Here is a 25,721-nt window from a genome sequence, read left to right as displayed (position 1 = left end):
CCCTAACCCTAACTAACCTAACCCACACTCAGTCGCACACTTACTGAACCTGACCTGTAACTTTCCACCACAGTGCTGAAAATACCGAAGCATCAGAAATGGACAACCAAATTCTTTCCCCAGGAAAAAATTTGGTTTTCTGTTGCTTCGATATTTTCAGCTTTCTCAGAATAAGGTTCGATATTAGAACATCCGAAGTTTTGAAACTTCGATGTTCTAATATAGACCCTCACAAATTATACTGAAATAATTTTAGTTGCAAACATCATACATCACTTATAATCTCCCTAGTCATTGTCAGTTAAATATTATATAGCTCATTCAAATTCTGCCTTCTTTTAAACCCTGCTTCTCCTCTGCATGTATTGTTCCCATAGGTACAATTTTTTCTATGTAATTTGTCTCTGTCCTTTTCTAAAGATTCTGATTCATGTTGTTTTATTTCTGTTACTAAATTCACTACTTCTAATACAGTTGATTTAGACCTTGATTTCAATTTTCTAGTAATTGCTCTTTTTGGCAGCCACCATAATTAGACTCAGCAAGACCTTCCTATGTCTAGGCAATGCTGATTCTGTATCATAGCTCAAAAACTAATTTCCTTAGTCACACCAGTTTGTTCAACCATTATCTCTGACAGAGTAGTCTGCAGGGAATCTTTGAAATCTGCCAACTAATTACACTCCCAGAAAATATGTTCCCAATTACCTCTTTCATCCCTATCACACCTCCAATATTAGCTGAGGAAAAATTCTTTGGAGTCTATTTGAGGTATTAAAATACCAATGTGAACACTTCCAAGCAAAGATCTTCTAGACTTTGTTGCGTATTTGGGAGACATACATCTATCTCCCATTGTTTCTTTGTGAATTGCTTATTCAGTCTCTCTTTCCAGTCCTTTCTAAACTCCTCTGACTGATTTTCATAGCTGTCATGCAATATTTTATGTTCTACTAATTATTTATTAACAGCAGTGTCTATTCTAGGTTCTACTTAGGATCCCCCTATTTCTTTCTCTTTGCTATACTCTGAAATCAGTCCTTATAGGTTCATAGGTTGGTACTGGGTTATCTGCCCAAAGGCATATATTAGCCTAGCCACGTTGTGCGGTATTCACCGCCCCTTTAGTAGTTCCCTAGACCCTTGTGCTAGCAGCTAGTACCCTTGGCCCGTATCTAGTAGTGCTGTTGGCGTGATCCCCGGTGTGAACTTTCTGTTACCCATCCACTCATCAAGGTTCCTCTTGAAGAGTGATAGTGAGGGGCTCTGCCTTATGTAGATCAGGACCCTGTTCCATAGTAAGGGAAGTCTCTGTGAAGGGAATCTATCCCTCCAGCATGTTCTATTCATTGTTGTGTTGAGGTTTATATCCCTAGAGCATGTAGCTAGAGTAGATTTGGTTTTGCTAAGATTGAGCATGTTCAACAATTCTGGGTTGGACATGGCTCTGTACGTTAGACAGAGATCGCCTCTGAGAAAGTGGTATGCAACAGAGAACAGTCTTAGCTTTTTCAATCGTGCTGCAAAGGGCAACTGTTTGAGGCCAGTAATCCTCGTGGTTAGGTACCTTTGTGGTCTCTCCAGCTGCTGGAGATGTCTAGCCAGGTACATTCCAATTAGTGCATTGTACTCAATAATGGGTCTGATGAGGGAAGAGTAGAGGGGCACCATTACATCCTTAGATCTTGATGCGAACCCTTTCGTGATCAGATGGATCACATAGAAGGATTTTCTAACCACTTTGGCAACATGGTTATCAAAGGAAAGCTGACTATCTACTTGGGTCCCTAGATCCCTTATTTCTTCTTCAGATTTCAGGGGATTACCTCCTATGTTGTAGTTTTGGGTACTCTGTTTTTTTCCAAAGGGGATTACTACGCATTTTTTTGCATTTAGCTTGAGACCATGGCTTTGACACCATGCATCAGTCTCATTTAGGCCCTTCTGGAGGATCTCCATGTCGGCCGGAGACTCTATTATAGCACCCAGTTTGCAGTCTTCAGCAAACTTAGTCAGCCACAGCCCTTCCGTGCTTGCCTGTACTTCTGAGAAGTATATGCCAAACAGGAGGGGCCCCAGGACAGAGCCCTGAGGCACACCACTCGTTACTGGTCGGGATTCAGACATAGATCCCGCTACTCTTACTTTATGGGATCTGTCTGAGAGCCATTTTGCGATCCATCTTGTGACAATAAGGGTTTATGCCCAGGCTGGTGAGCTTATCAATAATACCTGAATGGGGAATGGTGTCAAATGCTTTAGCAAGGTCAAGGTAAGCCGTGTGTACCTCCTTTCCCTTATCTATAGCCTGAGTAACTATCTCAATAAGATCAACCAGGTTCAGGAGGCATGATCTGCCCTTGACGAAGCCGAACTGTGTGGGGTCCAACGACTGGAGGTTCCCAATCTCTCCATTTATGAGTTCCATAATGATTCGCTCCATAGCCTTACAGATCAGACTAGTCAGGCTTATTGGTCGGTAGTTCCCAGTGTCAATTGTGGCCCCACCCTTGTGTAGCGGGACCACTATTACAGTGCGCCATTCTATGGGCACATATCCTGTGGAGAGGCTGAGACTGAACAGAGTATTAAGATGTGGGGCTTTTGGAGCTCGCGTATGACACAGCCTGGGACACCATCTGGTCCCATGGATGCAGTGTTTTTAGCTTTAGATAGAGCCTTGTTAACCAACGTATCAGTAATAATTGGACTTACACAATCCCCTAGAATGGTAATAGGCCCTGTAGGTGGTGGTGGTGGGGGGGGGATTTGCACTGAACCTGTCAGCCAAGATGTTGGCAATGTCAGAAGGGTCAGTGTATTTTGTTCCATTTTGTACTAGCTCAGAACAGACCTGAGTGTTGCCATTTAGGTTTTTGACGTGGCCATAGAAGGCCTTATGTTTATCCTTGGCATCCTTGGCAACTTTCTTTTCAAAATTAGTTTTAGTTGACCTGATGAGGGCCCTCAGTTTCTTACTAATGCTGATCAGGGATGATTTTTCTACTTGAGATTTGACCTTTTTTTGTATAAGTCTCCTCCTTTTATTGTAAAGTTTGCGTATGGCTGGGGTCCACCAGACTGGTTTCTTCTTGCTTGAGGAAGGAGTCTTGGTTTTATTTGGGATAGCACGGTCCATGCAATCCTGAAGATGGATATAGAGTGCCTTGGTGTAGGATTCCGCATCCTGGATATCATTATCCTTCTGCAAGGGAATAGTGAAGCTTTCCACTTCGGATGCAAGTAGTTTGAAGTTTGCTTTTGATAGGGAAGGCAATCTCTAGTCTACAGTCCATATGAGTTCTTGATCTCTTCCCATTCTATAACCTTTCTCTCTCTAATTATTAGATCCCAATGCCTTGGTTCTTTTGTCAGATTTCTCCAATAAATTGCAACTCCCTCTTGCCTATTGTCTGTATCCCTAATTGGAGTCATCCCTATCAGCAGAATCTCCTTTCTCAATTCCCGTGTTGGTTAGTTCTTAGAATACTTTCCTCTACTTTATGAATAGAATATTCTGTATGGTTATTGTTATTCTCCTTAAGGATCTGCATCCAAAATACCATTCTCTCCTTATTTCTTGAGCTTCTCTCCTGTTTCATCATCATTCCTTTCCACTTTGAATTATAGCTTCCTGCTTGTGCTATGTATATGAACCTTAACTGTGTATCTCTGAAATACCCCTTCAAATTGGGTAATCACAAACTGCCTTATTCTATTGTTAGAATAAGTTTATCTCACTTGACTCTTGCCATCTTTCCTCCCACATAAAATCATTATTTGCTATTCACAACTTCTCCTCTGGTTGATAAAAATAGCCTGATGTGTATAAAACTAAAAGGGCTAAAAACATTTTTACTGTTTGTATCTTACTATCTGTATCCATATAACAGAGCTTCCAATTTCTCAGTTTTTGTATTATCTTTTATTTAGTGTCTTTCCACGTATCCTTAGCTGCCACAACAGAATCCTTTTTTAATCCATACACTTAAGTACTTCATTTTATCATTTTCTCATAAATATGGATATTGGATATTGCTGAACCAATTCATGTCTGGGTGCATAATTTACAACTATTGCCTTTGTTTTAGCTTCATTAATTTTGTATCCTGAAAAAATATGAAACTGCCTCAAAATGTTCCATAGCACTGAAATGTCCCTTTCAACTTTTATCAGGTATAAAATAATATCTGCAAGTAGATTCATCTTTTCTTGACTACCATACCGATTATATCGTTGAATTTCTGAGTCCCTTATTTTCTTTGCCAATGGTTCTCTGATCTTAACTATGTTGTGGAAAAATTTATCTTATCATCTTTCATACCTGATGGTCATGCTGGTCTGATGCTCTTAATGTGGAAAAGTGTTTTGCTTATTGCTCTAATATCTACAAAGCGAGTCTCTGAGCTGCAAGCTGTCTTGGTGCTACAACCATAGCCGATTTTCCACAGGATAGGATTGTGTTATGCACTGACCCCTGTTTTTCATGCTGAAAGTGGTCTCAGAATTCACTCTCAATCAATCTGTTAACCTTCCTGTGTTCTTCTCAGAATCTAAGAAAAGGGAGAAAGGATACTTTATACTTGGGATATGCAGTGGTAGTCCTGAAGGGTTTCATTGACAGAATGAAACCCTTCAGGAAGTCTAAAAGGTTTTTTATTTCGCACACAGGGCAAAGAAGGGTCAGCCTGTCTCTAGGCAAACCATTCCTCATTCGTTGTCCTCTCGTATAGCTTTTTTTGTTACACCCACTATAGCAAGGCGAATCCAGACAAAGTAAAGGTGCATTCCACCAGAGCCTTTTCCTCTTCAGTAACGTATGGAGAAGGAGTGGATTCTAGAAGTATTCTAGAAGCAGTGGCTTGGTCCTTTGTCCATACATTTGTAAAGCACTACAAGATGAATGCCTTTTCTTGATCCAGGGCAAGCTTCGCTAGGCCCATTCTCTAGGGGCTCCTGAACCATTATCTTTCCTCCTCCCAGGCTGGGTAAGCTTTGGGAATTTACTCAAATGCCAGTAAGGCAGTGCGTTTGTTGAACATAGTACATTTGCATTAGTCGTACTTAGCATAACAGTTGATGTTCTTAGAATACATTGCCTTACTTGCAGTATCCATCCACCATCTCCCTTTTGCTTGTACATAGTTTGGTTTTGGGTTGCCATTGAGCTATGATTAGTGGCTTTTATTGTTGTGTGTGTGTATTTTTTGGTCTGGAAAAGCAGGTGTTCACAAAACTTCGTCTCTTCTTACTGAACCTTAGAAAACTGAAAGTGTCCTGTTTGTGGATCTGTAAAGCAGTTCCTATGCTGCCAGGTGATTGGGCCATCACACCCACAGGCAGGCAGTGAGAGGGACTTTGGTAGATTGCCAGAGGAATGACATCAGGGCACTACTACCCCAAATGCCAGTACAGCAGTGGGTTCTGTGAACATCTGCTCTTACAGGTAAGTAGGCCTTAACCAACTGTACTTTGCCTTCTACAGATTTCAAGGAATCTACGCACACCCGCTCCCGTGCGTGGGCGCACACACACACACACACACACACACACACACACATACACGCGCGCACACACACACACACACACACACACACACACACACACACACACACACACACACACACACACAATCTTGGCTATTTTTTCCCGTTGCTGGGGAGGGGGTCCCAATCACCCTTCACCCCTATTTTTGGCATGACATAAAATCACGTATTTTGAATTTTCAGACGATGTATTATCTGTCTGCATCTTTCATTTTTAGAGGCAAGAAAACTCTGAAATTTGGTACCTGTATGTCCCTTGCACACAAAAATACTCTTCTCATGCTTCATCAGAGGTACAGTCTGTGAGGAAGATACCAAAAAGCTTTTGACGACTGTCTAGACATCCAGTATCCTTGGCAGGCTATGTTCCATGTAGCTTCAGGCTACTGCAACACCAATCTATTCAAATATCTTCTTTTGTGGTAAGCTTACTTAAACATCTGGACTGTCCTTACCACTTCAGAGAAACAATCCATTCATAGGCTGGACAAAGGCAAATGAGAAAAGGTTTTATTGTAGTTTACCTCTATTTTCAGCCAAAATTCCATCAGTCTTACAATTCCTTTCCTCTCTTTTTCACATGAGGTTTAGCTTTCCCACATTGTAGGCGCATCTAGCAGCTGTTTTTAATTATCACAAAGGTTTTAATTGTCAGTCCTTGGCTTCCAAAGGGTATGCAGAGCCTTCCTATCAAGAACCTTTTTGCTTTGTCCACCGTCAGGGACTATATACCACATTGGGACCTTAATTTCATTGTGGAGAAACCAACCAACCATCTTTTTAAACTGTCCACTTCATCTGAACTAAAATTTTTATCTTAGAAGACTCTCTTCCTAGAGGCAATTACTTGAGGCAGAACAATTTTGGAGCATCTCTGTCTTTCCTACTGACCACCTTAGTCTTTCACAAAGATAGAGTTACCTTAAGCGTAATACCCTCTTTTTGCGTGTAATGGCTTCACAAGCTAACATCAATTAACCCATACATCTTCTTGTGTTTTTCCCTCATACTCCAATAAGAGACAGTATACTGCGGTGGTGGTGCTGTGGTAGCGTTGTCGCCTCACAGTAAGACGTTGCCCTGTTTGATTCTCAGCTAGAGCGTCTTCTGTGTGGAGACATGCATGAATGTGCGCACCTTCGTTGAAGGTTGTTAGTCAGGGCTGGCAACTCGGCACGTAAAAATCTATTGCCAATCATTAGTGGACCGGAGTTCCACTGTGGCGGCCCCTAACCGGGAAAAGCCGAAAGACAGAACAACAACTCCAATAAGAGACAGTATTTGCTTCGTTACCTAGATGTCCATAGAAGTTCTGAATTATTATAGAATACAGTCTCCCCTTTGAAATGTGTCTTACCAGACATATCAAACAATTGAAGAGATCCCAGAAGTTTCTTGCAAAGAAGATAACAAGCGTATAATCACTAAGCTACCAGAAAAGACGGGAAGCACTCTCCTAGTTTCTGTGACTTACAGGCTCCTCAGATGAAGCCTTTCAAGTGATCAGGAACCCATTAGTCCAGCATCTTTTACACCTTTACAAATCAAACAGTCCCTCAAATGCTAGAATAAAGGAATTAAACCTGCTTCAGCAAGATCAATAAAACAAGATGGAGTGGCAGATTCATTACTCAGCATCTCCCTCAACTCTAGAATACACAACCCCTGCAGATAAAACAGTGTGATACACTTCCCTTCAAACGGGACTTGGTTAATTGGATGAATATTCATAAATTCACGCTTGACTTGACTGGCCTAGCCCTCCTTGAGAGGGAGGGTATAGTCTTGAGTGAGAACTGGCCAGGCGTTATAGTCACAAGACTCAGTAGACTTGAACTTCCTATGATTCCTTTGAGAAGTCTCATCCTTAAAGTGAATTGACCTGGATAATCATGGATGTTATGTGATCCTATCTCACCTACATTCTGACTGATGGGCTCGGAGCCGATCCCTCGGCTCCGACTTGGCACGCTTATGCTATAGAGCGAGGCCTCTAATTGGCTGAGCTATCTTTATCCCAGGATGCACCACCACTAATCCCCCAGATCTTGTTTGCCGCTTACAGAGCTTGGACGTGGTCTCAACATTGGCTGGGCTAAGTACTATATTTATAGTCTCTTTTCCTGTCAGTAGTTCACTCATTTCAACCCAAAAGCTGTTTTAACGGCTATTTTTTTGTGTACGAGTGTGTTACTTGTTGTTTCATTAAGTTTAGCTTAAATTTTCCTGTCAGAGAAGGTTCCGTTTAAGTTAGAGGGGCCTTCCCCTGTACTAACTACTTTAGTGGATGTGTGTGGGTCAAGTACCCGTTTGAGTTAGAGGGTCTTGACCCTCCTTGTTTTTCTCCCTTTCTCTTTCTGTGTGAAAATAAAAAAAAAAAAAAAAAAAAAAAAAAAAAGTTTTTTTCAGTTTAAAATATTCCCAGTTTCTGCATACTTTGTACCTGTGTCTTAAAGTTTACTGCTGTGTTTTCTTGTAGAACTATGTCTAAGGAACATAAACCCTCCGGGTTTAAGAAGTGCACGAGGTGTGGGTTCAAAATGTCCATAACGGACGACCACTCCTCGTGCGTCTATTGTCTTGGCGCCAAACATCTCCAGGAATCGTGCAGTGTATGCCATGCGTTTTCCTCCCAAGTCCTCCAGGAGAGGAAAAACAAATTAATCCTCAAAGGATTAATCAAGCCTTCTTTCGAGGAGGCTTTATCTTCCTCTCCGTCTCCTTCTAAGAAGAGGAAAGCGCCAGCTCCGACCAGTCAGTCGGAACCGACGACTAAAAAAGCAAAGCAGACTTCTCCATCGGCTCCATGGACTTCGGAGCCGAGGTCGGAACGGTCTGCCTCGATGCCTCCAGCCTCGACCCCTCTGGTTTCGGAGCCGAGGTCTGGGGAATCGAGAGGCGGGTCACCCTCATCGGCTCCACTGATATAGGAGCCGATAAGGGTCATCGGCTCAGACACTTCCCCCACGGAGCCGAAGTCCTTATCGGCGCCGAGGGAAATTTCCTTGAAGGTTTCCTCGGAGCCGATAATTGTTGAGTCCTTTCGGAGCCGGTCCCCGAGCCCTTCGGAGCCGAGGGAGAAATCGGTTCGGGCCCGATCGGTATCCTTGAGATCTTCCAGGATGTCTGATTCAGACATCGACAGGGTGCTCCTTCGACTCTTCCAGTCTCCGGTGTTCCAAAAGATGGTTTCGGCTCCAGCCCATTCGGCTTCGGAGCCGATGGTCCACTCCCTTATTGTACTTCCTCCTCCAACAGCTTCGGCACCGTTGGAGCAGGTGTTGGTGGAACCAGTGGAGGTGTTAGGGTCAGGCCCGACCCTTGCTCCGACTCCGGCTCCTGGGTCGGAGTTCAGTGCACGGACTTCTTCCTTCGGCCCTGGGGGGGGGGGGATTGATACCTTCGGTCCCAAGTCTCCCTCTTGGTGCGTCGGCGGCGGGAGTACCGTCCACTGTCGTGGCCACGGAGGGGGGACCTTCCCAGGATTCTGGTGGTCCCGCCTTCAGGGCTATGAGGAGTGCTCTAGCCAAATCTTCTTTGGCTACCTCCACAGTTTCCCCAGCTCCTTCCCTACATTTGGAGACTGGGTCGTTGGCAGTTCCCCTGTCCGCAGACAGCAGAGCCCCTGGGCCTCAGGTTACCCCCGCTGGGGTTTCTCCCCCTCCTGGAGGTCCTTCTGAAGCCTCTTCGGAAGAACCTCCCAGGAAGAAAACTTGCAAGAGGAAGCACGTTGACTCCCCTGATGAGTCTTTGACATCTGACACCGATCTCGATGATGCAGAGGGGTCCCCCAAGTCGTCCTCGGATGATGTCTCCTTTGCAGACATCCTGGAAGCCCTAAAACAACGAGGCGGCTGGCAGTCCAAACGGACGAAAGCGGTTAATAAAGAGGTTCTACTATTTTCTGGAGTTCCCTGCATTTTTTCCATTGGTTGGTTTCCTGTTCGCTTTTTTTGGTTTTGTTTTACAAGTGGTTTTTGACAGTGTTCCTGAAGGCCTTCGGGACTCAGCCCTCCGCCTCCTGGGTGTCTCCGCCCTTCGACGAGCTCTTGGATTTGATCTGTCGAAGGGCGTGGGAACACCCGGACTCTGTGGAACCGGTGCCCGCTCGTCCAAACAAATTTCTTTCGGCGCCCCCAGATAGAGAGTTCCTTACGAAAGGTGTGGCTGTGGATGCTATGGTGGTGGCATCTGCTACACAGCAGGATGTAGCAGAGGCTTCTACGTCCGTCCATCCTCCTAATAAGGAGTCTAGGAGCATGGATCGGTACGGCAAGCGCACCCTAAGTTCAGCGGCTTTTACCCTGAGGTCTTTGAACTACCTGACGCACTTTACGAGATTCCAGAGGGATCTGATTAAGGAGCTATCCGATACCCTCTTAGGTAACCTGCCTGAGGAGCTGGCCCAGACGGTTGGATCTCAGCTGGCTACAATGTCATCCATTTCGAACTCGTCCATGAGGCTCATTTCGTATGCGGCCGAAGGGGCGAGTAGAGCGGCGGGTACAGGCATTGCTCTACGGAGACAAGCCTGGCTCCGCCTGTGTCATTTCGCAGAGGCCTTCAAGTCTTCATTCGCCAACGCCCCCTTTGATGGGTCCTCCCTGTTTGGGCCCAAGGTGAAAGACACACTTACCCGCTGCGAACAGGAGGGTAAGACTCTGACTGCCGTAGGGGCACGATTTTCCACTCCCTTTTGGCCTTATCCCAAGGCTAAAAGAGGAGGGAAGATGTGGTTCCGGAGATCGCAGAAGTCTTACCCCTCTCAGCAGGAAGGTTCCCCCTCCAGAGGCAGAGGAGGGGGAAATTCATCAGGAAGACGCCGTCCCAGAGGCGGCAGAGGCCCCCGCAACACTGGAGACCGCGAGTCCTTTCGTGGCTCTTCAGCCTTTCATAGTCCCTGAGGGATTGCCCGACTGTGCTGCTCCGGAGCCAGTCGGGGGTCACTTTTCGAAGCACTTAAAGGCCTGGGAAGGGATCACTCAGGACCGATAGGTGCTTCGAATTATCGCCGGAGGTTACTCCATCCCATTCTGTTGTCCCCCCCCCTCAGTCCAAAAGAATCCTGGACCCGCCACCCAGTCAACGGGATACCGCAGCCATAGAAATTTCAAAACTGCTGCAAAAAGGAGCCATCCAACTGGTCCCCGCAGACCAGATCGGATTAGGGACTTACTCAAGATTCTTTTTGGTGCCAAAAAAGACCGGGGACTTGAGGCCCATTTTGGACCTAAGCAACCTAAACCGATCAGTCAAGAAGTCCAAGTTCCGAATGGTCACTTTACAAACCATTCTCCCATTGTTGGAGAAAGGTGTTTGGATGTGCTCCATAGACCTCAAGGACGCCAGATTACCATATCAAAATACATCAAACGTCCAGGAGACACTTGCGCTTCAGCCTAGGAGGCAGTCATTTTCAGTTCCGTGCGCTGCCCTTTGGTCTCACCACAGCCCCCAGGGTGTTCATCAAATGCTTGGCAGTAGTGACTGCTCACTTGAGGAGTCTAGGATTCCAGGTGTTTCCGTACCTAGACGACTGGCTTCTAACTGCCACCTCCAAGCATCTACTTCTACGGAGCCTGCAAGCCACAACATCACTGGGCAATTCCCTCGGAATCACCTTCAATTGGCCAAAGTCTGTGTTACGGCCATCTCAAAGAATAAGATTCATAGGGACAGAGATAGATTCAAACCAGATGCGGGTCTATCTACCTGCAGACAGAATTCAGATCATACAAAATCAGGTTCGAGCCTTACTCCCCAGGTCCAAAGCCCCAGCCAGAATGGTCATGCAGCTATTGGGATCGATGTCTGCCACAGTTCTGCTAGTTCCCTTGGCAAGGTTACACATGAGAATCCTCCAGTGGCTTCTTTCAACTCAGTGGTCCTTTCAGGAACTCCCTCTCAATCATCTAATATGGATCACAGAATCTTGCAGACGGGACCTTCGCTGGTGGCTAGTGTCCTCCAGTTTGGATCAGGGACGACCCTTTGTTCTTCCTCCTCCGGCGGCCACTTTGACCACGGACGCCTCCCAGACGGGGGGGGGCATTCCCTGGGCAGGTCAGTCCAGGGCAAATGGCATCCGGAAGAGACCTCTCTCCACATCAACATCCTAGAAATGAGGGCAGTACTCCTGTCCCTTCAAGCCCTTCATTATTACCTCCCTCAGGGCGTAATTGCTGTTCACTCAGACAACATGTCAGTTGTCTGGTACCTGAACAAACAGGGAGGGACCAGATCCTATCCTCTTTGCAGGGAAGCGATGAGGGTCTGGGAATGGGCAGTCTCGACCAAACGCTTCCTAGTGGCTACTCACATACCGGGCAAATCCAATGTCATAGCTGACAGGTTGAGCAGAACCATCCTCTCTCCTCACGAATGGTCTCTGAACATGACTATTACAAGACAGATTTTCAGCGAATGGGGCGTTCCGTGCTGCAACCTCTTCACGACTCCTCTGAATGCGAAGTGCAAAGAATTTTCTCCTAACCCGGCTCGGGAAGAGCCCTATGGACGCGTTAGTCCATCCTTGGCCCACCGGCCTGCTTTATGCCTTCCCTCCAGTTCCTCTCCTACCCAGGGTAATTCAGAAGGCGTCTCTCTTAGGGAGCAAGATGATCTTAATTGCTCCTTACTGGCCTCGTCAAGTCTGGTTTCCCTATCTTCGGAAACATGCTCTGGAAGGTCCATGGTTCCTGGACCAGGTCCCAGACCTACTGATTCATCAGTCGGGACTACTACACCAGTCCCTACACACATTAAAATTGACGGCCTGGCTCCTCCTCTTCCGACCATAGTCAGGAGACATGCACTAGACCCAGATGTAGTGCACATATTGTCTTCAGCCCACAAGTCTACTACGAAGAAACTGTATTCTAGCAAATGGAAAAGGTTTGCTATCTGGGCTCAACTCCGGGGCCTGGACCCCATTTCTACTCCCGTGGCAGAAGTACTCAAGTTCCTGACCTCTCTTTTCAACCAAGGCTCTTCTGTCTCTACCATTAAAGTACAATTGGCAGCGATTTCTAATTTTCATGAATATATAGACCCACCCTTAATGAGCAACAGGTTGTGTAAGACCTTCTTGAAAGGTGCTGCTCTATTAAGACCTCCGGTTTCTCATCCTGCACCTCCATGGGATCTCAATATAGTATTACGTGCCTTGACTTCTTCCCCCTTTGAACCGGCAGCTACCTGTGATTTAAAGTTTCTATCATGGAAGACACCTTTTCTAGTGGCAATTACTTCAGCCAGAAGGGTTTCAGAACTTCAAGCTTTGTCAGTGAAACCCCCGTACTTGGTTTTTCATACAGACAGGGTTTCCCTCAGACCAAATCCTTCTTTTGTTCCTAAAGTCTGTTCTACTTTATGCTTGCAACAGTCATTAGAGCTCCCAGTTTTTTTCCCAAAATACTCCAATAAAGCGGAATTTATTTTCCACACACTAGATGTCCACAGGCAGTTACGTTTTTATTTGGATAGGACCAAACAATCAAGGAAGACAGATCAGTTGTTTGTGTCCTTTGCAGAAAACAAATTGGGCAACGTGGTCACAAAGGTCACTATTGCCAAATGGATCAGGGACTGTATTACTCAAGCTTATATTTATTCTAACAAAGAGCTTTCCACCTCTGTCAGGGCTCATTCTACAAGGGCTATGGCTACTTCGGTAGCATTTCATTCTAAGCTTGCTATTAGTGACATTTGTGCTGCGGCTACATGGTCTTCCCTGCATACCTTCATTTCTCACTACAAATTAGATGTGGCATCTAGAGGACGAGCTTCATTTGGTTCCACAGTGCTCAGGAGTGTTTTCCAATGAGCCACCCGGGATTTAGGTGCTAGGGACACTGTCCCATCAGTCAGAATGTAGGCGAGATTGGATCACATAACATCTTTTAGTTATGTACTCACCATAACTTCAGATGTTTGGGATCCATCTCGCCTACATTCCTAATAACCCACCCTCCTTCCCCCTTCCTTGGAGATCAGAGGATATCAGAAGGTCCGAATCCTGTTGTTTCATCTGAAACATCTAACAATGTTATATAATCAAGCTGTGCATGTGTGCATGAATGCGGACAAACAAGATCTGGGGGATTAGTGGTGGTGCATCCTGGGATAAAGATAGCTCAGCCAATTAGAGGCCTCGCTCTATAGCATAAGCGTGCCGAGTCGGAGCTGAGGGATCGGCTCCGAGCCCATCAGTCAGAATGTAGGCGAGATGGATCCCAAACATCTGAAGTTATGGTGAGTACATAACTAAAAGATAATCACAATCCAACATTATGGTAACAACATTATGGTAAGTACATAACCCTAGTTTTAACTAAAAATACGGTTTTAATGAAAGAAGCATTACCTGAAGTGTCATACAAATGGAATGGTGATGGTATTGTAAGCATTCCATTTTAGTTTAAATTTATTTGGATTATTATCTTTTGCACTGTGATAATTATTTAGCGAGGAATAATACTGATGTTAAACAAAAAGAAGGAATGAAAAACAAGGTGTAAATTTCCAGCAGAAGCATACAATTCAATAGAGTTCTTAAAATAAGTATACTGATTTACTAAAGTTCTTAAAGTAAACATACAAATTTAAATGCATTTTTTTCATGAACTTGATTGTATTTTTCCTTGTCTCTTTTCTAGTATTTTGTCAGCAGGCACTATGCACCTTTGAATTATTTTCCGAAGTTGGCACATACTTGTCTGTGGAAAATTCATCATTAAAGCTGAAAAGAATGGCTGTTTATATTCTGTTAGTGCTGGTAGCAAATAACAGTAGGTAGCATTTTTTGTTTTACACTATTGCAAATCCACAGATGTACCTTTTAAGCAGTTTACAAGAAATAAGTCAAATATAAATATGTTTAGAAGATAAAATTCTAAATAAAACGGACTTGTTTCAAATTAAAGCAACTTGTAATTGCAGCTTGTGGTGTAGTTGTTGCAGTAGAATAGTAGAATCTTTAATGTATTGCTTCATTTAGTCCTGTTTAAACTGTATATATTGAAGAGTGTTGGGACATAGTCCCCCACCTAGGTGGGTTTTATTCACTTTTGTGTGTGTTTCATTGAAGTTTGGGCAAGTATTTACTTGCCCTGGAAAAAATTTGCTGTTTGAGAAAATGAAATTCGATGGTTGTTTGAGTATTATATCTATTTATCTATATATCTACATACATATATATATATATATATATATATATATATATATATATATATATATATATATGGATCTAGTTTAAAACAGTGAATTACCACAATGCCAACTTGCAGAACAGTGAGATAAAAACCATGAAAGTTTACAATAATGAACATTCACATCTTAAGTTTTCACTGCAGTTGGCCAAGATAGTGAACTTTGCCCCTTTCTCCACTGTAGTGCGATCTCCTTAGTTGGTATATTTAATTGTGGGGAGGGGGCGCAGGTGGGTTTTATTTGCTTTGTTTTTTTTTTATTTCCTGTTGGTCAAGTGTTTACTTATGCAGTGAAAACTTACGATAATGTGAACGTTCATTAATGTAAACTTACGTTATGGTAATTCGCCCTTATAAGTAGAGATATATATATATATATATATATATATATATATATATATATATATATATATATATATATACACACACACACACACACACATATATATATATATATATACACACACACACATATATATATATATATATATATATATATATATATATATATATATATATATATATATATATATATATACACACACACACACACACATATATATATATATATATATATATATATATATATATATATATATATATATATATATATTTTTTTTTTTTCTCAGTGCTGACAGTTCATATTGTTTACATTTACCGTATTGAACCTCTCCCAATGAATTTTGGCTCGACAAAATTCCAGGTCAGGCTATACAGTGGACCCTGCAGAAGTGGGCATGTACACAACTTGTTTTAGTTTAACCTTCAGCAAATGCATGTCAACCAAATGGTGTCATCCATATCTGTGTCGATCTAAAGATCATTTGATAAACTTACCTGCTACCATATGTAAATATGTATTTCAGATTGTGCATATGTGATTAACTACATGTTCATCATTTCAGCATTACTGCAGTAGCGTTAGCTATATGGGTTATAGCCTACATAAGCTATAACAGCTGGCCAGCTTCCAGAGCTTTAGAGTACCCTTTATGTGCCCAAACTATTGTCAGCCTTAGCAATGTTGAATAACGTCAACGGATTGGATGCCAACCCATTCAGAGCTTTCATGCCAACTGAAAAAGAGAAGTTAGAGCCCTGAAAAAATCTCATTGATAGGTAAATAAAAATCAAAGTCCTCTCCCTGACAATAAAAAGTATACAGAAATAAGAATGATAGAATGAGTGGCTACTGCAACAGTGATCTTTCAAACATCAACTATTATGGTAAGTTTACTTTCACAACTGTATTTTATTCTCCTGCTTTGTGGGGCAGAAGGATGAAACCCTAACTATAATCCACATGACCCAGGTTCGATAAATGTCCTATGTGCTGGAGGAGCCAGCTTTCGAAGGATGGGTTTTAATGGCCAATACCAGTTTTCACATTCTGGGGGCAGGGTGTTATTGGAGTCCTACTTAAAGAGTTCCATTTGGAGCAAGACCAGGTACTACATCTCTTGCAATTTGGGACTCAGGGAACACAAATCTGCTGCGGAGGGTGCATGCACTCTATTTAGTCATTGTGAGTTTGTGAAAATGCACACTCCCCTTGGACTAGCATAGCATGCATTGCAGCACCATTTCTTTTATTTTCATGAAACATAACATAATGTAAGAAAAACACACAAATCTTTTATAACTATTTGCAAGTTAAAACATTTAAAACATACTTCAAACTGCTTTCTAATATTAAAACATTTTCTTTAGGTTTACATTTAATTAAATTTCACTTTAACTATATTTTCTGTTAATGATTTCAGCTTGATCCAATACTTGAGTTTAATTCATTTTTGTGATACCATATTCTTTTTTTTTGGCATACAACAGTAGTTACATCTGTATAAATCTTTAAAGGTAGGGGAAGTTTTTCTTTTTCTGTTTTTGTTATATCTTCCATTGCAGTAGTTAAAAAGTCCCCATAAAAGACGACATTGTGATGTTTTGCTGTGTCCTGTAACTGGAGAGTTTATCAGCATTAAAGATTTTGATACAGCGTAGCTATCTGTCCACATTGTGTTAAAAAGGATTGCATATCTTCCCAATATTGTTTATTTATTTATTTATTTATTTATTTGGAATTTGTTTACCAGGAAAGTCAGACTGGGTCATGAGGTACCCACTTTCAGTGGAGGCCTGGGAAGAAAAGTTCCAGATACATATGGTTAACATAATGAAAGAATAGACAGACATAATAAAGTCTTAACATTCAAGCACAAATATGAAAACAACACATTAGTTTGTCAGAATGAGAACTTAGACATAATAAAGTCATAACATTCAAACACAAAATTTGAAAAATTGCACATTAGTTTGTTAGAGTAAAAACTCAACAGACATAATAGTCATTCCCCCGAATTTACTAATCTTCTGTGCAGGACTAGTCTAGTCCTATACGGAAGTGGTCTCTTAGGAGCAGGACGGCAGCGCACCATGCATATTAATGAAGGCTTGCTGCCCGACTTCCTAGGCATACACGGAGCGTGTACGAGTGCAGGGGGCGTGTCTGAGAGCAGAGCTCTCAGAATAAACACGCCCCTGCAAAGTAGAACAGCAGAAAGTGGAAATAAATGAGTGAGGTCATTCATAGGTGTCCACATATCCCCACCAACAGTCCCCCATTTTTACAACAGCAACAGTACATATAAATAAACCGAAGAAAACCTGTTATATTTATCTTAAATTCGAGTACAGCTAACCGTAGGTGCACAGGTGTGCCCATCGCTTAGCTACAGTTAAAGCAGCTTAAAAGGCCGAAGAGGATAACAAGGAAGATATATGCAAATGAACCAGCACAGCAGTAGTGTAGTGGGCAGGGCGTCTGCCTAATGAGCATGCATTCCCGGTTTGAGTCCCACTGCAGCACATACCATTCCCCATGTGAAATCTGTATATGAACATTTTTTTTCTCATATATTTAATGTATAACCTACTTAATAATATTTAAATGTGAACTGAACTACTGTATTAATAAGGCAATAGTAAGCAGGTTTAAGCACAAATAAGCAGTAGTAAGCATATATAAGCAGTAGTAAGCGTGTTTAAGTGCATTTGCATGGGGTAACCATTACTTACACAGATTAAGCAAAGTAGAAGCTAACTGAGTGTTAGAAACTGTAACCAGAGGTTAGCTGTGCTTAGCTCTGCACAAACTTGTGCACACCAGCAAGCAAATGCTTTAATGTGCCATAATCACTCTGCACCCAGCGTCCCATGTTCTGCCCAGCAACAAATTAAACAATTTCTGCAAGGCTCAAACTCAGGACCCTGTACACTATAGTCTCAGTAGTTAACCACTAAGCCATCATAGCAATACATATGAATGAGGTATCAGCAAACTAATCCTTACCACAGGAAAATCAAACCAAACATGTGAACTGAATCTATGTACAGAGTGATGTTGTATAAGCTGCTACATAACATAAACATGTGAACTGGAGTATTGCAGTAAGCATAGATGTGAGGTGTTATTGTAATAAAGTGTAGAAGTCTCCAGGGCCCCATACAGTGTATGTACACATGAATCATAGATACCAGACACATATATAACCTGTAATGAATAATCACTGACAAAAGGCAAATTAAATGCTAATTAACTATTAAGCAATGCTAACCGCTGCACAGCTCAACTTAGTAAGTGTAAGCAATGTGTAGGTTAGCCAATTCAATCTGCCTAGTGGTATACCTCTTTAAGCAGTGCCAACCTTAGGTAAGCAGGTGTGCCCATAGCTTAGCCTATGCAAAACTGGCCAATCACAGAAAAGTGCGGGAAATTGGCTGTATTTAAACCCCACAGGTGGGAATAACACCCATAACTGGTTGTAGCTTCCTACTGCAGGCAGAATGGCTGGAGTGGGTGAAGGATTCGATTTAGAGCTCAGCACTGGGGCATCCAGGAGTCAAAAATCATGGTATGGCTCCTGGTAAAAAACCATAAGGAGAGACTACTGCAGGGTCAGTACCAGGGCTCGCAGTATAAAATGGAGGCCTGGGACAGTCTCACCTGTGACCTCACCAGTGCCACAGGTATCCCTGGACTGGTGAGCAGGTCAGGCACCACCATGCTGACCTGAAGTGGCAGAGGGGGGATGTACTGGAACAGTGGATCCAGGAATCTAGTCAGATGCCTAATACCCCAGTACTGAGTATGTACTCATTCTACTAAGTAGGTAATAATTGCCTAGCTTGTGTATACTATGGGGAGGTATGGCTAAATATCACTGTATTTCTCTGACAGCTGCAGATGAGCAGGCTGCGAACCAGCAAGCCCATGATGCTAGGTTGCAAAGGCTGCATCGCAAGGCAGGTTAGTAATTATTCTGCATGTGCTGTCATAAATAAATATATGACCCTGAGAAAGTGTCATACCAGTAGAAATAAAGGTGTACTATTCTGTGAATAAAGGTATAACCCCTGGAGTGCCTCTGTTTACTCTTCTTTCATATGTTGTTGAACTGTTGCATACTATAAATAGTACTGTTGTATTAAGCAGTATTACCCACAATGTGGTATGCAGATAAAATGAGTATGAAGGTCTGTATAGCAATGTTGGAAGTGCCAAGAGGTCAGTCATATTGTACAAGTGAGGGAGACTTAGACAGAAAACATTAGAAAGCTTCACATCAATTCCCTGATAGCACAGTGTACTGTGATACTGTAAGTTTTATGTCACACACAGCAGGGGTTTGAATCCCGGGAGTGCTAGTAAGTTGTATGCATAATCATACCCCACACCTGTACAGATTTTGTTACAATGTTCAGATAGAAAGCTGCATGCATAATTACACCCAACAACAGTACAGATTTTTCTAGAATGTTCAAATAGAAAGTTGTATACATATTCATACCCCTCAACTGTTCCAATCTGTCCAGCATGTCCAGATAAATGGCCCACATCACCAGCCTGGTACCCTGTTCCCTTGAAAATTCAGTGTGATGATCCAAGAAATGTAGGCAGCTGTTAATGACATATAACTGATAGTCCGACGTGTACATAGTCAGAGAATGTATATGAAAACAAACCTGTCATTCCAGCATCTCACCCAAAGTGTATGAGAGCAATTCTCAACATATATTGCAGTAACACCTGCATCTTGTCACGCCTGTATGTAAGACACAGGTCACATATATAATGATCTGTAAACATACCATTGTACAATATAAGGCCATTGGATGGTGTAATAATTCATGTAAGGGACAGATCACTGCAGTGACTACGAATGTAGTGAAAACTACAAGGATGTATTAGTTGTTAATTGAACTCTCTCTCTCACCCCTACCATAAGTGCAAAAATAACCCAATGACACACCTCAGTCGGTATGTGTACACTCCAAACTTTTGTTGGGACATATGTCCTATTGGTTTATAAATATTCACATTTGTTTCTATGCATGTGCCATGTTAAAATACCCCCATATTGGTGGCCTGTTGCCATCAGTGAAACCTGCATGCTGTTGTAATGGCCACTGTTGTTCCATATATGCATGTGTTCTGCTTGTTCTGCAACTGTTTAACATCTGGTGTGTTGGGTTAATGGGTATACCTATGCATGCTGTTATAAGTAATCCTGAATGCTGTTGACTATTACTAACCCATATCTGTCTGTAAACTGCAACACCATAGCTCGTATGGGAAGACTGGTTCCAGCGGACCCACCTGTCCCACCTCAGCTGTCCATGGCACAGGGCAGTAGCACGTCTGGAGCCCAGCCTGAGACCTCCTCCTCCGTAGGCCCTGCACCACCTTCTGGTGGAACCGCCGCAGGAGATGGGGTTTGCCTCCCCCTGGAAGCAGGGGTGGAGAGGAACCAGTCACCTGTTGTCACGTCCGGGCCGTGGTGTGTAGGGAGATCGATAGGGCTTTTCGAGACCAGCTACGCCAGCTTGAGGGCCACATGGTGCAATTAGAGGGTGAGCCTGCCCCTCCTACACAGCCCCCAGCATGGCCACCTTTGGGGCCATGAAGGTGCAGTAGTGACTGCCCATGGGTGGGGACCTCAGTCCCACTGTTTACATTTGGGGGCTCATGGGCTTGCGACTTCCAAACATCCCTCCCCATCCATGGTGTTTGCCCCCCACGTGTCATATACCGCCCCTGTATGCATCTTGTTTGTCTTGTCTGTTAACCTAACCAACCTACCTCCCCAAATATACCTACTATCCCTCCCAATATCCCACTCTTACCTGAAATAAAAAAAGGGCAATCTGTTCCCACAAAAAAAACTTACCCCATACATAGCTGTCCATTTCACACATGTGTCTACTGAACACATGTAATCTGGTCTAATCGGCATCACAACAAATTTGTGTTGTCCTCACCCCTCTCCCAGTGGTTTGAGTGTGCAAATCTACCTCCAAATTCAGTGTATATGCACAGCTGCTGCTGTAGAAAAATGGGCAGCTATGGACCTTTCCTACACCCTTCCTGCACATGCCTAGCTATTTTCCCTACTGTCTTTCCCTCTTTGTGCCCCCTTTTCACCACTTTCCTATCAACCCTTTTTTTCTTTTCTTTTAAAGAAATTAGCGCAGGGCTAAGCGGCAGTATGCATTTTTAAGCAGCAGTAAGCGGGTTTAAGCCTGTTTGCACAGGGGTAAGCACTGCCTACACAGGTTAAGCAATATCGCAGCTAACGGAGTGTAAGACACTGTAACCGGAAGTTGGCAGTACTTACCTCCTCGCAAACCTGCACAACCCCGCTTACAACTGCTTTAAAGTGCCTTAATCACTCAGTATCCAACTGGCGGTGTTATGCACCACCAACAAAATAAACAGCTCCTTCAAGGCTCGAACCAAGGATCCTGCAAACCATAGACAAAGGGATTTACCACTAAGCCATGACAGATACAAATAAATTTGATGTTATCAGAAACATATCAACCAGTCCAGTTATGCAACAGCACAGAGAATGTGTACCTAGAGCTAGATGGGCGTGTGTGTGCAAATATATTACTATCTAAACGGATACAACATATCTATAGATGTAGTCACATATACATACATATAAATATATATATATATATATATATATATATATCCACAGATATATATATATATATATATATATATATATATATATATATATATATATATATACACAAATTTATGAATAGATATACATGCAAATTCCAACAACTACACATATATATGTCAACATCCATGTGTCCACATATACACAGCAAGTTACACATATGTACGCAGATAAATGTCCCCATAGGTATATACGGACATAGTTAGAAATATGTAAGCAAATATATACACCCACAGAGGTATATATGGCCAGACATCTGTAGATAGCAATGGCAGATTAACAGACACATATATGTCCACATACACCATGAAAGGCCTTGACAGGCTCCAAACAATATACGTCACATACGAATTGGCCTACCCCCCCGCCCAGACAAACATGTCCGCCATGTAAAACACTACCAAGCTCAATGTAATGTACGTGTGTCATTGAAAAAGGGATTTAAATTAGAACTCGGTCATGTTCCACATGTTGACATCACATCCCCCTCTCCCCCAACCACTAGGCGGCCAGAGCAGCACAGGCCCATCCAACCAAGGCTATTCCCGACCCATACATTCATTACCCACAGTTCCACTTCCCCCCACCCACTGCACCCACACAGCCACCATCTCAACCCTAGTTACCAGCCCATAGCTATGCCCCCCCTCGGGACTCATCCCTTATGTTGTCTTGACCCAAGTATCCTAGTTCTGGCACACGCCATAGTCCATGCACATAGCCATGGGTACCTATGTAACTCTGGGTGTATATGAAAGTTGTATACCCAATGTTCGGGCTGTCCCGCATGGGACGAATGATTACCTGGTACTAACAATAGATTTCATGTGTGACTCTGTGTACACTAATGGATTTAGCTGTAGGTATCACAAAGCATACGTGACACACAAGGTTGGCCGGTATGCACACGAAACAGTACCCAGACATAACAGGCAACATGACAGGATATGTAGCTAAATATGTAGAGGTATGTGTGTATGTATATCCATAACTACATGGAGATATACCTCTCCCTCACTGTAGTACAAATGTATACATACATAGACAGACATATATATAAATACCCACATATAGATATATACATATGCAGACATCCATACATTCACATGTCGTTTATATATATATATATATATATATATATATATATATGTATGTATATGTATATATATATATATATATATATATATATATACACAGCATTATATATATAATATATATATATGTACATATGTGTGTGTGTATATATATATATGTATATATATATATATATATATACATACATATATGTATATATATATATATATATATATATATATATATATATATATATATATGAGTGTGTGTGTGTGTGTGTAAATATACACAGATATATAGCTAGGATATGATACAGCAGTTAAGAATTAGATATGTTCACAGGCTGTGCCAGTGGGGGTGAGGGGCCCAATCAATAAATGTGTAACACATAGCATCAACCCCCCCCCCCCCAGCTAGACAGGTGAAACATACAAACACACAATAAAAGTAAACAAATCACTGCTTCCCAGACTACAGGCAGGATACTGCCAGTGGAAGAGACCCACCAAGTCTAATCTTGAAACAAAGGCAAGAATGTCCCTTGCGGGACAACCCATAAATTATATGGCTATTCTGGTTTCCAGCCATCAAACAGATAACCTACGGCAGGGCACGCATGTTCCCAGACTACAAGGATGGGGAAGCCTGATGACCCATGGGGTGAGACAACATATGTGATGGGTCCCGAGAAGTGGGGAGTGGGCAGTGTGCAGTGGTGTGTTTAGACCCGACATGCACCCGGAGTAAGGAAGAGTGCTGAAGCGGAGGTGCAGGGGGGGACTATGGGTATGAAATTATGGGCCTAGGCGTGCAGGTGTTGGCTGGAGTGGTTCTATGTAGACCGCTCCAGGGATGTAAGCAATTGTGTGCATTGGGCAGAGACGATGCCTAATGAGCAGCCACGCCCAGTACGAGTCCCACTGCAGCAAAGTCTAGTTTACATGGCAAAGGACGGTATAACCAGATGTGTTGTTGCAAACCCACTAAATGACACCAAAGAACACATGGTCGCAACACTCCACTGTAGGCATGTAAGCCAAACTAATTGGTATCACAAGGTATTATTGCTGTCCTCACCCCCTCCCAGGGGTGTGAGTGTCCAAACCTACCCTTAAATGCAGGGTATATACACAGCTGTTGCTGTAGAAGAAATGGCCAGCTGTGGACCTTCCTGTCAGCCTTCCTGCACATTTCTGGACATATCCCCTACTATCAGCCCCTCTGTGTGGCCCAAGAACACCACTTACCTATCGACCCCTGTTTCATTACTAGTAATGTTTACAGTCACAAGTAGGTGATACCCTCCACACAACTATATTGGCAGAATCTGGAACAACCAACCCACGTGTATTACCGTAGCTGTCCCACATGACACATGTAAATAACACATGAAGGGAAACCTCAAGCACACTTGCATCACCACCTGCTCACCACCTGGCGAAGTCCACCCCCCCCAACTAACACTCCATACCCCTACACCAACTAGTGACACCGACACCTCCTGTTCTGCCTCGCATACAAATCCCAACATCCTGCAAACCTGCACTACTGTTCCCCCACCAATCAGTCAAACGGCCTACTATACAGTTAAAATGTCCCCCCCTCCACCTACCCACCTATACCTTCACTATAAACATCTACTCTACAACACAGGTATGGCATATCTAAACCTAACCGGAATACCTGAGTGTAACCTATCCAGATATGCTAAACTGGAATCCCACTTCACCTTACACTGACCTTCGTCAGCAGTCATACCTGACATGTACACCTGACTTAAGCATGTATAATACCAACATGTTATTGAAGTAGCATGGGGGTATGTGGCAGCAAGCGGGATTACGCCTGTTTGGGCGGCGGTAAGCAATGCCCACACTGGTTAAGCAATGTGGAGGCCAACCCAGTGTAAGACGCCATAACCAGAGGTCAGCAAGTCTGAGCCTCGCGTACACTAGCACATACCAGCTTACACTTCCCCCGCAGTGCCTTAGGCACTCTGTAGCCAACAGCGCTCATCGTGGCCAGTAACAAAATAATCAGCACTCTCGGGTCCCCCCCATCCCACCCTGCACACTATAGTCCAGGTGAGTTACCACGGAGGCATGGCAGATATACAATTAGCTGCTGTTATCACAAACATATCATACAGCACAGTCAGTCAACAGTATAGGAAATGTATGTAAGTATGTAGATTAATACCAGCAAACATGTGCACATTGCTTAATCACAGTATTCCGAGCAGTCTATGAGTATTAATAATGAATAATGCCAGTGTACACATACTGTGAGAACAGTAGTCTTGCATAATACTGAAGAGAGGAATGAAAAACGGGCATGCCGTGCGGGCGTGCTTCATCTGCGGAACTGGGAGATGAGGCTGGTCCAGTGCGTGAGCAAACCACTGCTTCTCAAACCCCTGGCAGGATGCTACCAGTGGGAGAAACAGTGTAGACCAGCAAAGTCTACTGGTGACACAACAACAGGTCCGTCCCTGGTGGGATGAACCTGACTTTGTGGGTCACAAAGATGTTTCCACTAGTATCGGAAGAGGATCAAGGGAAGGCCCGAATGTACGTGGACTAAATGGATGAAGAGCCCCAGAAGGTTGCATCGAGACATTAAAATGGAGGAGTACCAAGACGTGTAGAGAGGGAAATGTGTGGAGGTATGGTATGGCAGGGCTAGCAACTGGAGAATGGATGGATGCTGTGTATGTGGAGCTCGGGGGCCGGGGAAAGGGAGCATGGGTATGACATTAAGGTAGAAATATCCAAAAACCACAAAAACGATAAAGACTAGTAAAAACAAAAATGAAGTGGCTGTAGTACCCTCAAACAAAATTATTTAATGTTAGCGCTTTT

General features: G+C 43.1%; 1 protein-coding gene across 1 annotated transcript in view; it reads left to right on the top strand.

The window, feature by feature from the left end:
• The window catches only part of LOC122810128 (telomere repeats-binding bouquet formation protein 1-like), a 1,040,706-nt gene that overhangs the window by 586,295 nt on the left and 428,690 nt on the right, over positions 1-25,721 (top strand). Inside the window, exon 3 of the mRNA XM_044081602.1 lies at positions 14,204-14,335. Within this exon, the coding sequence (XP_043937537.1) occupies positions 14,204-14,335 (132 nt within the window). The remainder of the gene's footprint in view (positions 1-14,203; positions 14,336-25,721) is intronic.

Source organism: Protopterus annectens, chromosome 8.part1 (assembly GCF_019279795.1).
Source record: "Protopterus annectens isolate FY-2018-M chromosome 8.part1, PAN1.0, whole genome shotgun sequence".
NCBI classification, from domain to species: Eukaryota; Metazoa; Chordata; order Ceratodontiformes; family Protopteridae; genus Protopterus; species Protopterus annectens.
This window is presented reverse-complemented; position numbering and strand designations above follow the sequence as displayed.